Source organism: Equus przewalskii, chromosome 13 (assembly GCF_037783145.1).
Source record: "Equus przewalskii isolate Varuska chromosome 13, EquPr2, whole genome shotgun sequence".
NCBI classification, from domain to species: Eukaryota; Metazoa; Chordata; class Mammalia; order Perissodactyla; family Equidae; genus Equus; species Equus przewalskii.
The window spans coordinates 77,904,194-77,921,687 of NC_091843.1; the positions used below are offsets into that span (position 1 = coordinate 77,904,194).

General features: G+C 37.4%; 1 protein-coding gene across 50 annotated transcripts in view; it reads left to right on the forward strand.

The window, feature by feature from the left end:
- MEF2C (myocyte enhancer factor 2C) overlaps positions 1-16,761 on the forward strand; it is a 164,543-nt gene extending 147,782 nt beyond the window's left edge. For 30 of the 50 annotated variants that reach the window (XM_070569698.1, XM_070569702.1, XM_070569711.1 and 27 more), the window contains 5 exons: positions 2,241-2,413; positions 3,916-3,939; positions 4,832-4,961; positions 5,549-5,684; positions 12,048-16,761. In XM_070569698.1, coding sequence (XP_070425799.1) covers positions 2,241-2,413; positions 3,916-3,939; positions 4,832-4,961; positions 5,549-5,684; positions 12,048-12,369 — 785 coding nt within the window. In that variant the 3' untranslated portion in view covers positions 12,370-16,761. The remainder of the gene's footprint in view (positions 1-2,240; positions 2,414-3,915; positions 3,940-4,831; positions 4,962-5,548; positions 5,685-12,047) is intronic. The other 20 variants (XM_070569742.1, XM_070569744.1, XM_070569735.1 and 17 more) reach the window with 4 other exon arrangements.
- Positions 16,762-17,494: the final 733 nt, after the last annotated feature.

A 17,494-nucleotide genomic window follows, 5' to 3' on the forward strand; every position in this document is an offset into this window, starting at 1 on the left:
GAAAGCCCTAATATAGTCACCGTAATGAGTTGGTAAGACTCCTTTGAGCATTCCATTTCATCAGGCATTTTTCTAAGTGAACATATGCTTTGTGTGTTATTTCTCCTGCGGATAAAAGGTAAATATATTTGTTTCGTGTGATAGCTTTCATCACAGAAAACTGTCCCAGCTAATTGTAAAAGAAAATTTTGGCTTTTGACATGTTTAGCTGGCTTTAGAAAATTAGCTAATTTTTTTAAAGTTTTATTGTAGAAGAGTAATATATATTCAGATTCAACCAACATTTCTTAAGCAACTACTGGGTACTTTACACATGTTTTGGGGGTGTTTCATTTGTTTTATTTTGGTTTTTTCCCTCCAGTAATGTGGAGAATTTTATGCACAATCCAATTGACAGATTTAATTTTGTAGTTATTTGTTATATATTCAGTCTGTTTATTCATGCATAAAATGCGACAGGTAAATGAATGGGATATGAAGAACAAATGTGCTCTACACAGCGTGCCTCTAATATATTCTAATTCAAAAGATGTTCCCATAAATATCTCCCGAAATATACCTACGCTTTGCCTTCCTGATTCCTCGTCAGCTTTAGCTCAGGCCAACACAGGAGTCTCCAGGCTGGATCACACTGCCGGGCCCTCCTAATTGCAGAATGTCCCCATGCCAGCAGATCTCTCTGTCCACTTAGAGGCCTGTGTTATACCTCTGCTGCGCAACCTTCTCAAGTTGCTTTTCCACCATTTAAACCCAAGACATTTTAGCCTGGAATTCAAGGTCTCCAGGGCCCCAGCTCCATGTCCCTCTAGGGTCTCCGACACTCCTCATGGATTCCCTTCTAACCCGGCTCCTCAAAGTGTCCCTGACTGTGCTCTGTAAATTGCCACCTCGGCCCTTTCCCAACACCCCATCGCAAGCCCAGAGATCTTACGATCTCTTCTCTTTTTTTCAAGACCCACATCAATTCCTTCCTCTTCCGTGAATCTTTATTGGATAATCTCTTCCCTCCTGGGAACTCATTGACACTTCATCTGGGTTACACTGAGGGCATCTCGCCCTCAGCTGCCTTGTCTTGGTCTCTACGTTTTACACATGTGTGTCTTGGGTTGCCACTGAGGGATCGCAGGGCCTTTGAGGACTGGGGCCTTGTCTTTGCATCCCCACCGGGTGGCACACAGTATCATTCGTCCTGGGGTAATAGATACTTGTGTTCTGCGATAATGACAGTAACAACGAGGTTTGACTGTCTCCTTTAGAGAGCTTCAGAAAACAACTGTCTAGTTTTCCAGCAAGGATTGTTGAATCAGCTAGTTGGTTTCTCTCTTTCTCTGATCAGAGGCAGCAGAGGAAGCCAGCAGATGACTTTCTGTGTCAGCTCAGGTTGCATCAACTCCCTCTGTTGCTCTTCCCGTCACGGAGCAGTATTTATGAGAAATGGAGACCTTCAGATGTCCATTTTTCTGTTAGTAGGGGCTAAACATCAGAAACCTAAGAAAACCCTTCCAGTATTCTCATTAGATGGCTACTCCTAGGCCCTGGTGAGTCAGCATTTCAGTGGAGCCATCATCCCTTCATTTCAGCTCCTGAAAAGGAGTCCTGCTTCTTTGAAGTTGTGCAAGAGCAGGAAAGCAAGGCTTCGGGTTCGTACCCTGAACTTAGCGAGGAGGGCAAAGTGGACGGAAGAAAACCTTAGGGAGAAATGACTCAAAGAAAAGGGAACTGAACAGCAAAACGTGCAAGAGGCTACTGTTCCAGCCTGTCCTAGATGTTACAGTCTTGCTGGTCTGCCCTTTCTTCATTGAAGGACATACAGACACAGAATAAAACCCAAACCACTGAACTGAAAGATGAGTCACGCCAGCCAGGCCTCTGCCGAGCTAGTCAATGAAAGTGCAGGACCGATTCTGTACTTTGCTTAGACCCTGAACGACTGTCTGACTTTCTTCCCGAGTTTTTTTAATAGAAAAAAAAGTATATGCTGACTTCTGAGCAAGTTGATATCTATTAGCTCTCTTCTCATTAAAAGTTTTTAATCTTCCTTCAGAGGAATATTAAGTAACTAACTGATTGGGTTGCTCTTCACGTGGAGGGTCAGTCAGTCAGCCCCTGGACTGTCCCTCTGTGTCATTGTGTGTCTTACCCTCCTAAGCTTTTATTTTTAATCTCGTGGAGTGTATTCTCTAGAAACATATTTGAGTCTAGATATCCACCTGAGTGTTCTCCTTGTTTTGTGTTAACAGGGAACGGGTATGGCAATCCCCGAAACTCACCAGGTCTGCTGGTCTCACCTGGTAACTTGAACAAGAATATGCAAGCAAAATCTCCTCCCCCCATGAATTTAGGGATGAATAACCGTAAACCAGATCTCCGAGTTCTTATTCCACCAGGCAGCAAGAATACGATGCCGTCAGTGGTAATGCAAAACTCCATTTTAAATAAATGTTGATAATGTTCTGTATATGTTTTGCTGTTTCTGTCTTTGTCTAACTTTATGAATTACCTAAGTGCTCCCTGAAAACTAACACGTCAGTGCTATTGCTGGAGCCCTGTTTGAATTTAGCTATTATTTCTGGTCACTGGTTTGCATTTCCCTTTTCCATGTAAAAGAAGTACCAACATCCAGGAAACTTCACTTTAGGACTGGGGTTCCAGGGCAAAGAAAACATTTCCTTTTAAGGCCTCCAATTTATAATTAGAAAAAAATCATTATCTGTTACTCTGCTTATGGGACATAGGGTTTGACCAATAGTGGAATCAAACTCACAGAATGAGATATTTCAGAGCAGATTTTTACAATTTTGAACCATTTATGTCCTCAAGGCGCTGGGCAGTGAAAAATCTTTTCCATAATTTCTAAATGAACTTTCTCCTGTTCGTTGGCAATTCTTTTCTTAGGTATATTGCAGTGACAAAGTTTAATGCATCACGTCCCCTGTGCACTGCCTCAATTCGTCTTTCCATATATGTGCTTCATGCAAATAGCTCAAAAGCAGATAGTTTTAAAGTCCTAGGCATTTCTAGCACAAGATTGTATTTTACATCAAAAAACGAAGTTGTGGCACTTGTAAGAAAAATAAACAAGTAAATATGAATATAAATATAAATAATATCCCCAGACCCTATCGTTTTTCTTTCTTCTGGGTCTGCAGAGCTAAGATGAAGATAATATTGTGAGACCATATTCAACAACAAAGAGACTTACATCGATGCTCTCCAAATTAGCTTTGCTTAAGAGCGAGAAGGTTTAAAACCAAGATTCAGGAGACAAATTTAGATCATTCTGCAAACACTTTTTTTTTTCTTTCTGTGCTCTGTGGCAAGCTGCAGGGTAAAACTGTCCTGCAAGCTGATTAGTTTATTATGGCACAGTACAGATTAATTTTGAATATCAACCAGAAAAAAAATCACATAATATGCAACGTTCCCTTTGGAAAAGACTGGGCCTAATAAATAAAAGCTCCCACAGGGCCACAGCCAAGCAGCGTGGGCCGTGCATGGCAGGCTGTCTCTCTCAGCAGATTTATTCCAAGTCCCTGAGACTGGTGCTTTCCCAGGGATGCTGGTCGGTGAGGTCTCTCCCTGGCAGCCAGGTGCAGCTTCCTCCCTCCTCCGGCAACGGGGTTTCCAAGCACAATCTTTTTTTTTTTTTTCTTCAAAATGTGGTGGTGAAATAATGAACGTTGAGACACTGACCTGTGCTGAAAACTGGATAGATTGTCTTCACATTTGAGACAAACAGCTCATTAAGGGAAACAAAGAATGTCTTTGTAAGGAGTTATCTTGAGAGGCTGAATTTTAAAACTGTTTAAACTGTTGTGTCTGTCAGAAGATGCTTTTCCTTTGGTTGAGAAGATTTTGCCCAATTATAAATATTTACAAACACTAATTAATAAAACTCCTTCCCCATGCTCTCAGTCTGAGGATGTCGACCTGCTTTTGGTAAGTGGTGAGACTGCATCCCTTAAGTGGCGCTTGCAACCGGGCCTCCCAAGTGACTTTTAGGAGGAATGGTAGCTCTAGGAAAACGGAAGGAATTTGGAAGTTGCCATAGTGTGTCAACATCGATTATATTTAAGTACCGTTAATTTCAAGTATCGCTCACAGGTGAAAAGAATGTCATGTTATTTTTCTGTCTCCACCTCGCTAAGTGAAGGCCATGTTTTCCATTTATTTTAGGACTTTATAGTAAAATTCTAACAAGCAAAAAATTTTCCTAAGTTATTTAAAAGCATGAAGATACTTATTTTTCTAAGAATTTAATTCTCATGTTCCTCAAATTTCTGTGAATCTTTAATGTCCTTGCTGTAAGGAGTTACATATGCACGTTAGCTGCTTTGCCATCTAGTTGGAGGGAAGTTTAGAAGAATCTGAAAAAAGTGGTCAGAGCACCACCTGCTGGTCAGAATATAGCATGAAACACTACCCGATGTGCTTGCTGTATATATAGAACTGAGCATTAAAAACACCATGGTTGATTTTAATTTTTTAAAAAAATTTGCATTTGAATAAAAACTGAAACAATGGAAGTACAGTATACATATTTCATCAGTTTTCAACATAGTCTGTTTTTACCCATAATAAAGCTATGGTACTTGTTACTAGTTCAGTTGCCTAGGAGATACTGATGTAATGGGTTACTATGGCAACAACTGGTCTCTTGAAGGATTGTAAATGATAGGGTTGGCAGAGTTCATAGAGACACATGTTAAATGATTAATTTCATGAGATTTGTACCAAGTTATCTCTTTATGTGCAAAACTAATACTGAAATCTAATATTTTTAACTTTTTAAAAAATTCCATCAGTAATGTCTTTTTATTTACTTTAAAAGAATCAAAGGATAAACAACTCCCAGTCTGCTCAGTCATTGGCTACCCCAGTGGTTTCCGTAGCAACTCCTACTTTACCAGGACAAGGGATGGGAGGCTATCCATCAGCCATTTCAACAACATATGGTACCGGTGAGTAGCTTTGCCATGTTCAAATAGTACATTAAATACTTTTTATTAAAAAGCAAAATGAAAAAGATATTACTTTTTCATCTGTTAGAAATCTTTATTTAGTACCTGTAGTGTCCAGAGCACTATACTGTTACCTATTTGTTACCAGGACAAAATGAATATCCACATTTTTCTTTCTTAAGTGACTGAAAATTTTATTAACCCAACCTGAATTCAGTATAGAAGAACAATTTGCAGGAAAATGAGCTGTTATTTCTTTCATGTAATAGCTCACTTTCTTTGGATTGTTTAAAAAACATTTCTAGATCATCAAATATGTATATACTGTAATACCAGATTGAAGTTCCAATAAACTAGAATTTTAGGCTATACTACTTTGAAGTTTTCATGGAATTTTTGGTATATGGTATCTCTCTTTTAAATAAAGATTGATCCTAATGTTTTATCTCCCTCTCCCCACCAAAATAAAAAAGATTTATAACAATCATTAAATAATACTGATAGAATATTTAAAAACTGAAAATGTTTATTCTGTTCACCATTTGATAATTTCCAAATTACCCTTATTGCTTTATTCTTTGATCTAGAGTACTCTCTGAGTAGTGCAGACCTGTCTTCTCTGTCTGGGTTCAACACGGCCAGCGCACTCCATCTTGGGTCAGTAACTGGCTGGCAACAGCAACACCTACATAACATGCCGCCGTCCGCCCTCAGTCAGCTGGGGTAAGCAATACTACTTCTTTTAGAATACGCTTTCAGAATGCATTTTTAAATGACAAATGGCAGTCTCTAAATATGCACTCTAACGTCCCGTTAGAGGATGTAAAATTCTACTTTATCAAAATCTGAAAGTAATTCTCAGATCAATACTTTTCAAGTAGCTTAAATATTACTTTCCTTTTTCTTTAAGAGGAGGGAGCTCTGGGATAATGAAATAAATGATTTCTCTATCGTTTTAAGCAACATTTGTTTCCTCTTCTATCAGTGATAAATTTTTATTTAGTTAAATTGTCAAATAGCTCATGTGAGACGTAAGATGGCATTTATAGTTTGACGTTCCTTAAGTTTTTGAGATATTTGGGAATCCTTCTCACTCAGCATAAACCACATAGTTTATGCTAGTGTTACCCTAATACTCATGGGATCAACTATCCCACTGATATACGGATTTCATATATTTATAATGTATTCATGGTATAGTTGTATATTTATAGATATTGTATGAATATAAATATATGTGTGTATGTACATACATATACTAATTACCTAAGTTTGGGTATAAAAGTAATTTTTGTTGTTTTCTGAAGTCAGAAGATGTGTATTTCTGCCCCCTTGTGGTAGTTTTGAAATATGTCTTTATCATAGAAATGACTTGTGTCATTTATCAATGGAAATGTTCAAACTTTACAAGGCCTGAATTCACAGCTCGCACTGCTTGTAAAACAAGTAATTTTTTTAAGTTTAAAACATGAACTGAAGACCTGACTTTAAGCTTAACTAATAACTCAAAAACTGCAGTTAATCTTCTAAAGAAAGTACTAGAAGGATATAAGATATTTAAAGATAATAGGTTTTTATATTTTAGAAACATTCTATATGCCTACCCTACTTTTGCTTTTCTGCTGAGCCATTTGGTTAGAGTGGTTAACTAGTTCTGCATTCGTATTTCTAAGGAGATAATGAGAATAAAACACTGATTAGAATAAACATCACTGATTGCTATCACAACTTCATCTCTGTTACCCCTCCCCCACCCCGTGAGCTTTCACGTGGACTTAATTTCACATAGATTAGTGCTCTGATTATGGAGTCTTCACCCATTCACCGATTGCTATGCACATTCTACTCACTAATCACTATTGTTGAAAATCTAACCTCTCATGTAAATAATAGAATAAACTCACTGGACACTCTTGCTCTGCTTTCTTGAGAGGTGAACTTCGAAAATACATTAAATATTGATCAGCAACAGTGTTTCTTTCTTTAGGATAACACTTAAATTTCCTCAGAAATGTTAACTCTCCAAGTAGACATTCATTGCAATAACTTTTTCAGGTTAATTATCACTAAGTACATCACACCATCCAGGCAATCTTAAAATACACACATGCGGCGTTGTACTTCTGTGGCTCAGCAGGGACTCCACTGTACATGCTTCTTGTCAAAAAGAAAGGTAGCTGTTCACGTCACATTTTTCACAATATTCATCCATTAAAAGACTAGATTTCCTTAGAAATTATCAATGTCAAAAGCCATATTATTTTCTCTGAATGTGGCTTTCTTTTTTCTTTTGTTTTCAGTAACAGCTGACAATTTGCATTTTTGCATAGAAAATACATATTTATTTACATATTTTAAGTATATTACTATTTTAAAATTCTCTTCTATGTCAAGGGAAGAATCTATTTCTCCACCATCCTTTATAGAGGCTTCAGTAAAAGAGAAAGGAGTGACAGCCCTGGACTAGAGAGGAACTTAATTACAACAGCCAGGGATGAAGCATTTTGTTTAGTTCCGGTTTCTTTCAACACCGATTGTCATGGTGCATGATTTGACTCTGAATTTAGTCTATGAGTTTTTATTGCACTTAATCACTTCCCTTATCCCTCAAATAGATACCCCTTCCAGTCATTCTAATTGTGGCCTGCCTTCCTTCTTTCCTCCTTTCCTTCCTTCCTTCCTTCTTTCCTCTCTCTCTTTCTTTCTCTCCCTCTCTCTCTCACACAAACACAGTAGTTTTCAAAGGTTGCCTCAAATGGATTGGCCCATGTTCGCACAATTAAATCTTAAACCGTTTTTTAAAAATCCCAAGTTGTAATATTTATGTAAAATAAGTAGTACCAGCTGCCTAAATTCCTTATAGTGTAAATCAATTTTTAAAATCAATATTTTTCCAAGTCAAAGTAGCCTCATATACTTGTGTGGTGGATTCACATTCTTTTGGAGAAATGCAGTGTTCAAAGCAGAGTAGGGCCTGGCCCCATGGCCAAGTGGTTAAGTTTCTGTCCTCTGCTTCGCTGGCCCAGGGTTTGCTGGTTCTGATGCTGTGCATGGACCTACAAACCGCTCATCAAGCCATGCTGTGGGGGCATCCCACATAAAGGAATTAGAATGACCTACAACTAGGATATACAACTATGTACTGGGGCTTTGGGGAGAAAAAAAAGAGGAAGATTGACAACAGATGTTAGCTCAGGGCCCACGTAAAAGAAAAACAGCAGAGTAAAATATATTTCAGTTCCACCAAAGTAGATATAGTAGTCCCCCTTATCCGTGGGGGATATGTTCCACCACCCCCAGTGGATGCCTGAAACTGAGGATGGTACCAAACCCCATATATACTATGTTTTTTCCTATACATACATACCTATAATAAAGTGTAATTTATCAATTAGGCACAGTAAGAAACTAACAACAATAACTTCTCTTTGGCACCTCTGAATTGCCAGCATCACTACTCTTGAGCTTTTGGGCCATTATTAAATAAAATAAGGGTTCCTTGAACACAAGCACTGTGATACCACAGCAGTTGATCTGATTGCGGAGATGGCTACTAAGTGACTAATGGCCAGTAGAGCGAGTAGCATATACAGCGTGGAAACACTGGACAAAGGGATGATCCACATCTGGGGCAAGACAAAGCCAGATGGTGCAAGATTTCATCATGCTACTCAGATGGCATGCAATTTAAAACTTATGAATTGTGTATTTCTGGAATTTTCCATTTAATATTTTTGGACAGAGTTTGACCACGTGTAACTAAAACCATGGAAAGCGAAACGGGGGATAAGGGGGACTACTGTATTTCCAGCAACCCAAGAGGGTCACTACAATTCTTTCTCAAATTAAAAACGTATAAAAGAGCTCTTTGTATTTTGTTCATGGAAATACCTTTAAGTCTTCAAAGCTGTCCTCTTAACACTATCTAGTATCTGATCTTATCTAATCAAGTTAGATAAACAGCATAAACTGATTTGATGTAGGGAGCAGAGATGACCGGCAGAAGGAACTTGCCATCAAAAGTTAGTGAAAGTCATTTGAATACTAATATTTGAGGAATTGACCCTCAAATTTTTTGATGTTTTACTCCTACCACCACAAAAAAGGGCAAGCTGTTTTCTGGAAGCATTTATGTACATCATTTTTGTTGATGTGGGTGTTCAGTACATACTGAGAGAGATAACTTTAAGTAAAGATGACTTCTAAAAGGTTAGGTTAAATATAGTTCGATAGTCTAATTTCCAGGCGGAGGCAGGAAGAAATGTGAATAAAACTACCCAGTCACATTTCATTTCTGAACAATTATACAGCAGGGTAGGTGTTTCCCAGTTGGAAGACATCTGTAGTAGATTAAAACCTGCAGCAGGATTTGCTGTGGGCAACTCGCATATCTGGCTTCTGTCTCCCCACCCACCTCTTTATCACCCACACATATGAAGTATTTCACAATTCTCTGTGTCTACAAAGATTTCATTCTCAAGAACGAGTAGACCGACATGCTTACATCTGAATCTAGCATATATACAGCTAAGAGACTTTTAGTGCTCCTTTTTCTTTTCAAGAAAATATTTCTTTGATAACAGAGACTAGCCAACTAAATTTCATTCTACTTTGAATCCTATACCACAGTATAATGAAGCTGAATCTAAAATATTACTTACATTTCCTTACTGTGGATTTAGTGTTCCCAGAACTACTCAAAATGCTTCATATATGCTTTCAGTGTCAAATGAAATGCCACCAAAAGATAAACTTAGCGACCAACCTGTTTGTTTAAAGGAAGGGATAACCAGTAGGTGTTTTAGCTTTTGTGGGGAAGAGATGGAGTAAGACCTGTACCAGCCAGTTGACATTGGGAGATACGCAAACAAGGAGATAATGCCCCTTCCAAAGCTGTAATAAAGAAACAGAATGTTGATTTTGTTACTTTTTGCTAAACTTATCCAAATTAACTGCTTATTCTGCTCCAACTCACCAAATATTTTTTCAAATTTTCCATGTCACCCTGCCTGTGAAGACAGTGTAAATGTCTAAGGGCAGGCAAAAGTATTTATTGATATGCCACTTTATTTTCAGACTCCTAATTGACATTGGTTATTAAACAATTGTGTGATTCATTAGTAGAAGCATTTAATTAAATCTTAGTGAAACAGTCTTTCTTATCCAGAGCCAGGAAAATTCTTCCTTCCAGAAATCAAAAGATGACTTCCTTGGACATCAGAATGAATCATTAAGTAACTTTGAACCAAGATAAAATAGTCCACCATTATGGATCTTTTTTAAATACAGGTGTCCCCTCCCCATTTTAACATCTTCTTGATTTAAAGATTATTTAATTAGAAGTCTTAGAAAATTAGTTTACTAGTGTAGACTGTAAAATAAAAACTACAAATAAATAACTACAGGTCTAAGCTAGTGACTGAAAATTCTATACACTCAATGTAGTATCTTAATATAAGTGCTAAGACTGCTTCCATTCTATAAGATCGTAAAAGCCAGAGAAAGAAAGGCTTATCCGGGAAAGACATAATTCTCCTCTATGTTATTCTCGACGTTAGCTCATCTATTAATAAGAGAAGGAAAGTAATTCTTTGCCAGTAGGTGGTGCTTTTGCATAAAACATCACTCAAAGATAAGCTCATTTCTGACTAATTTTATATCTCTATACATCTCGAGCCTGAATTACATCTCCCAAAACGTCAGCCCCAAGTTACTCCACCTTTTCCTCTGAAACATATACCCATTTTCTCGCTGCTGATAAGGACATTTTTAATGCCGTCCAATTCTCCCCATTCGAAACTAACATAATCACATACGCAAGTAGGTGGACTTGCTCTCCTTTGTTTAAAATGGGTGTGTCTGTACGGATCATTCTTTACTGTGACTCTTCCTCAGTTAAAGAGATTTCTGTACTTTCTTGACCCATATGGGCAAAGTAATGCTGACTCTAGCCATGCATGTTAGTGCAATCAGAATGTAAGAACGGCACAAACATCTTAAAATTGATATCAGCAATGTTACTATGGTTTATCCTGATCAAAGTCATTGTGATTGTTTATCTACACTGAAGAGCTTAAAGCTTTTCCCTCCAGAATTTCAAGTATCTAAATTCTCCCACATTTCAGAAGAAGGGCAAGTTATGCTCTCCTGGAATAAATGAGGATTAGCGGTTATATACACAGTAAAATCACACTAGATCCTTCTTGGCAACAACCTTTCCTTAGGCAAATCCAGATTCAACAAGTAATGGCAGTTGTAAACAAGAGGAGAGGGTATCCAGAGGGCCACAGCAGGGAGAGACTAGCAATAGTAAAGGTGAGGTAATTGTGGAAAATAGACAGATTTTCATCTCGTGTAACTTGAAAGGATAGAGAAAGTCTAATCATTCAACAGTTTTAGTGGAATAGGAAGTCTAAGTGTTTTTAAGCCGAGACTTTTAATTTCTGCACATAATTTTCAACCTCCCTCCTCCTTCCCTTTCTTTCCCCTCTCCCCAGCTTTTCATCAGATATGATTATATGTAGCACTTTATGGATCCTATTCATTTGAAATTCGAACTCTCTTTACTTTCTCTGAAGACTATGCAATTTAACGTGTATGTGTTTGTTAAATTGAGGGAAAAATTTATATCCATAATAAACTTTTCACAGTAGTTTTCAAACACAGGCATTAGTAAATCAAAGAAGTCTAATTCAAAAGCTAAACACTGTATCTTTAGTCTTGGATTATATTTCGAATCTAGTCTAGGGAGAAATTCCATGGACACAGAAAACGCTTTTTCCAGCATGTCTTGTTCAACCTTTCTGAATCGGTAACCTATCCGTTTAGGGAGCTTGTTAGAGGCTAGAGGTATTATTCATGAGGCCTGGACCAGTTAAATACTGTAATTGCTACCAGCAAACCAAGAAAGGCATCCTAAATCGCTCTGAGAGGGTGATGCCCTGAAGTGCTTCCCAGCACGCTCTCCCCGCTCTGGGCATGCTCTGGTGTCTATGCGAGTCTTTAAGCTGATGTTTTATGTAATTGTGAGTTCCTGGGGGCTCCAGGCCTCCTCCATCTGTAACTGGGTTTCCTTTCCTCCTACAGAGCTTGCACTAGCACTCATTTATCTCAGAGTTCAAATCTCTCCCTGCCTTCTACTCAAAGCCTCAACATCAAGTCAGAACCTGTTTCTCCTCCTAGAGACCGTACCACCACCCCTTCGAGATACCCACAACACACGCGCCACGAGGCGGGGAGATCTCCTGTTGACAGCTTGAGCAGCTGTAGCAGTTCGTACGACGGGAGCGACCGAGAGGATCACCGGAACGAATTCCACTCCCCCATTGGACTCACCAGACCTTCGCCGGACGAAAGGGAAAGCCCCTCAGTCAAGCGCATGCGACTCTCTGAAGGATGGGCAACATGATCAGATTATTACTTAATAGTTTTTTTTTCTTGCAGTGTGTGTGTGTGCTATACCTTAATGGGGAAGGGGGGTCGATATGCATTATATGTGCTGTGTGTGGAAAAAAAAAAGTCAGGTACTCTGTTTTGTAAAAGTACTTTTAAATTGCCTCAGTGATACAGTATAAAGATAAACAGAAATGCTGAGATAAGCTTAGCACTTGAGTTGTACAACAGAACACTTGTACAAAATAGATTTTAAGGCTAACTTCTTTTCACTGTTGTGCTCCTTTGCAAAATGTATGTTACAATAGATAGTGTCATGTTGCAGGTTCAACGTTATTTACATGTAAATAGACAAAAGGAAACATTTGCCAAAAGCGGCAGATCTTTACTGAAAGAGAGAGCAGCTGTTATGCAACATATAGAAAAATGTATAGATGTTTTGGACAGACCCGGCAAAGGGTGGCCATTGGTAAATGTTAGGAACACACCAGGTCACCAACATCCTGAGAACGCTCACAAACCTGCAGGCATATCATTGGCGTATGGCACTCATTAAAAAGGATCAACAACCATTAAAAGAGGACCATACCTATTTTAAAAAATGTGGAGTTTGAGGGCTAACGTATTTAATTAAATAAATAAATAAATCTGGGTCTGCATCTCTTATTAAATAAAAATATAAAAATATGTACATTACATTTTGCTTATTTTCATATAAAAGGTAAGACAGAGTTTGCAAAGCATTTGTGGCTTTTTGTAGTTTACTTAAGCCAAAATGTGTTTTTTTCCCCCTTGATAAGCTTCGCTAATATTTTAAACAGTCCTGTAAAAAACCAAAAAGGACTTTTTGTATAGAAAGCACTACCCTAAGCCATGAAGAACTCCGTGCTTTGCTAACCAAGATAACTGTTTTCTCTTTGTAGAAGTTTTGTTTTTGAAATGTGTATTTCTAATTATATAAAATATTAAGAATCTTTTAAAAAATCTGTGAAATTAACATGCTTGTGTATAGCTTTCTAATATATATAATATTATGGTAATAGCAGAAGTTTTGTTATCTTAATAGTGGGAGGGGGGTATATTTGTGCAGTTGCACATTTGAGTAACTATTTTCTTTCTGTTTTCTTTTACTCTGCATACATTTTATAAGTTCAAGGTCAGCTCTCAAAAGGATAACCTGTGGGATTAGAACATATCACATTGCGACACCCTAAATTGTTTTTAATACATTCGTAATCTATTGGGTCAACTGACATCCATTGTATATACTGATTAGTTTCTTTCACGTTCCTTTTTGTTTTTGTTTTTGCATTCTTATCAAATGCAGGGCCCCTTTCTGATCTCACCATTTCACCATGCATCTTGGAATTCAGTAAGTGCATCCCCTGACTTGCCCGTATCCTCAATTATCTGGTTGATTTTCAGCCTAGAATTTGATATGCTTTTTAGAGCTATGCCCAGAATGGAGAAGCTGTATTGGGGCACATGTCCTGCAAATATGGCCCTAGAAACAAGTGATATGGAGTTTACTCGATGCATAAGTTATAAATTCCCACAGAAGAAAAATGTGAAAGATGGGGTGCTAGACGAGAAGGAAGCAGTAAAGGGATAGTTGCTTTGTCATCCGTTGCTCATTATTTTAACTGACCCTCAACAATCTTGTCAGCAACATAGGACTGTTGAACAATCCTGGTGTGTCAGGACCCCCAAATGTCACTTCTGCCTAAAGCATGTATGTCATCTATTTTTTTCTTCAATAAAGAGATTTAATAGCCATTTCAAGAAATCCCATTAAAGAACCTCTCTATGTCCCTTTTTTTTTTAATTTTTCAAGAAATAATGATGACTCTTGTCTAATATTTGTCTGTAAGGGATTAATTTTCAGACCCTTTAAAAAAGTGAGTGCCATAAAAAAAAAGTTGATATATATTGTTTAAAAGAGATTTCAGTCTAGGAATGATTTTCCTTCTCTTGGAATGTGAACATCTGTCGATTCATCTCCAACCATATGCATTGACATACACAGCAAAGAAGACATAGTTAAGATCGACACTGCAATACCATGTGTAGGGCATTTCTTATCTATTTTTTTCTTTTATGCATAGTTGCTTTGTGTTTCTCATTGTAAAAGGCTGCCGCTGGGTGGCAAAAGCCAAGATACCTTACTTAACTAGGCTTTATTTTTCTTAACTTGATCTGAAATTCACAATTAGACCACAATGCACCTTTGGTTGTATCCATATAGGATGCTAGCCTGCCTTGTACTAACGTTTTATATACTAAAAGCAAACAAACAAAAATCTATCAGCCATTTCATATATCCCACTTCTCAAGGTGTCCATGGAACATGAAAGGAAAACATTTATGCAGAGGAAAAACAGAAAACCATCCCTGAAAATACACACACGCACACACACATTTGCACATGTGGGGGGAAACTAAGAAAATCATTTTTCTCACCATAGACTTGATCCCATCCTTACAACCCATCCTTTTAACTTGAGATGTGTAAAATATGCAAACATGTCACAAATGTCCTTTGTCATTTCAAAACACTTTATCAATATCAGTAGAAACTTACTAGTGGGTGGGAAAGGGTCATTATGTGAAAAATATGAAAAAATAGCCATATTAATTTTTTACCTGCAATTTGCCTCAGCAACAAAGAAAAAGTGAATTTCTAATGCTGAAGATGAAGTAAGCTAAAGTACCAGCAGAAGCCTTGGCTATTTATAGCAGTTCTGACAATAGTTTTTTAAGAACATGAAAAGAACAAAATCACTTGAAAATGGATGCCAGTCATCTCTTGTTCCCACTACCGAATTCATATCAAGTGGTGGCAAGATAGTGAAGGGATAATCTGAGAATTTTTTAGAGATGATTTAACGAGAAGAAGCACAATTTTGATTGTGATGAGTCACTTTCTGTAAACTATCGCTGTCTATCTTTACCCTTAGACCTTATCTGTAATTTACCATTTATTGTATTTACAAAGCTAGTATGGTTTTGGGTTTTTATCACCGTAAATCCTTTGTATTCCGGAGTTTAGGGCAGAGCCCTGAGGGAGTAGCATTTTATGTAACTCACCCTAGAGTAACATTTTAGGCAACATTCTTCATTGCAAGTAAAAGAACCATAAATGGCATTTTACACAGCTACACGTATTGTTATAGCTAGTCCTATTTTAAAAGATTTTTGGTAATATTAAGCTTAAATACTGGTAACACTGATGCAATATACGCAAGCTGCACAACCTGCATATCGTATGCATTGGTGCGTGGAAGGCTGTTCATTTCAACCTTTTTTAAAATTGTGTTTTTTAGTAAAATGGCTTATTTTTTCCCAAAGGTGGAATTTAGCGTTTTATAATGATGAATATGAAAATACCTGTCATCCTCAGATCATTTTAAGGTTAACTAAAGTGAGAATTAAAAAAAAATTCTAATACACTTCTTAAAAGAATGTCTGCCCTCTCACACTTTGATGTATTTGTCTTTCTTAAATGCCCATCTTTTAACTTAGAGAGATAGCATTTTTTGCCTCCTTGATCCTTTTGTTTGTTTTGCCAGAGAGTAAATGCTTTATATTTCTTTCTTTAAAAAAGAATTTTTTTTTTAAAGAAGCAGCAGCCACTTGAACCCTCAATAAAGGCTGTTGCCTAAGCGTGGCATACTTCGTCTGTTCCCGTTTGTGCCATCTGCTGTGATGTCGTCACTTATATGGCGTTAATTTCCTGCCACTACAGATCTTTTGAAGATTGATGGAATACTGGTGTCTGTTAGAATGCTTCAGACTACAGATGTAATTAAAGGCTTTTCTTAATATGTTTCAACCAAAGATGTGGAGCAATGCAAGCCACATATCTTCTCCATTAAATTTGTCCATTTTGGTTTATTTTCATAATCGGGTATTGCATTTTGCCTTCCCTATTCATACCTCAAATTGATTCATACCTCAGTTTAATTCAGAGAGGTCAGCTAAGCGATGGATTCTGTTGTGGTTTGAAGGCAGGACCAGTGTTCTCTCCGAGCAAAGTCGACCTGGGTCACTGCAGGCGTAGGACTTGGATTGCTTCAGATGGTTCGCTGTATCATTTTTCTTCTTTTTCTTTTTCTGGGGACTTGTTTCCATGAAATGACAGTAATTAAAATAGCTTGTAAATGAGGGCATACAAGCATTCGCAACAAATATTCAAATAGAGGCTCACAGCGGCATAAGCTGGACTTTGTCGCCACTAGATGACAAGATGTTATAACTAAGTTAAACCACATCTGTGTATCTCAAGGGACTTAATTCAGCTGTCTGTAGTGAATAAAAGTGGGAAATTTTCAGAAGTTTCTCCTGCTGGAAATAAGGTATAATTTGTATTTTGCAGACAATTCAGTAAAGTTACTGGCTTTCTTAGTGATGCAGTGTCTGTGGTGCATTTTTTTTAATGTTTTGCTGTTTAAATTTATTCCACGTTATCATGTTTTGTAAAAGCAGCTTCTCCCACAAACGCAAGTGAGCTTCCTCAGTTTTCAACTCAAAATTCTCAAAAAGGGGCATTTGTGTTTTGGGGTGAGGATCACTGTTCTTGGGGTGATATGTGTATTCAGCCAGTGTGGGAAGTTCAAGGTTCTTGTCAGGTGGTTCAGCTTCTTTATTCTTTATAACTTGCTTAAATACACAGAATTTTCCAAAAGTCTTTGTGAAGGCACTATCATGCAATGTTAAATTATTTTTTGAACTAATATGTGTAGAAAGCACATTTGCAGATTTATTTCTGTTTTCTTCATCAAAATAGTTTCCTTAACCAAAAAAGATTGAAAGCATGGCCTTAATATCTAAATATTTGAGAAAATAGTGAATTCATACAATTTTAGAAACTATAAAATATATTCATTACCACCATTATAATTTCTAAAGGGAATATCCTTAGAAAGATCAAGGTAAATACTAATTTAGGATCTGAAAAGGAAAACAGGAAAGCTCTGGCCAACCACCTGGAGAACTTGGACTTTTGCATTCGCGGTGAATCCTGCTCTAATGAAGAAAGGAATGCAGCTTGGAGAAGGGTTACATGTGGCTTCAAAATAGCGGTGCTTTTCTCTTTGTTCTCTTTATTCTTTTTCAGTAAACATTTATTAAGCAATCATTAC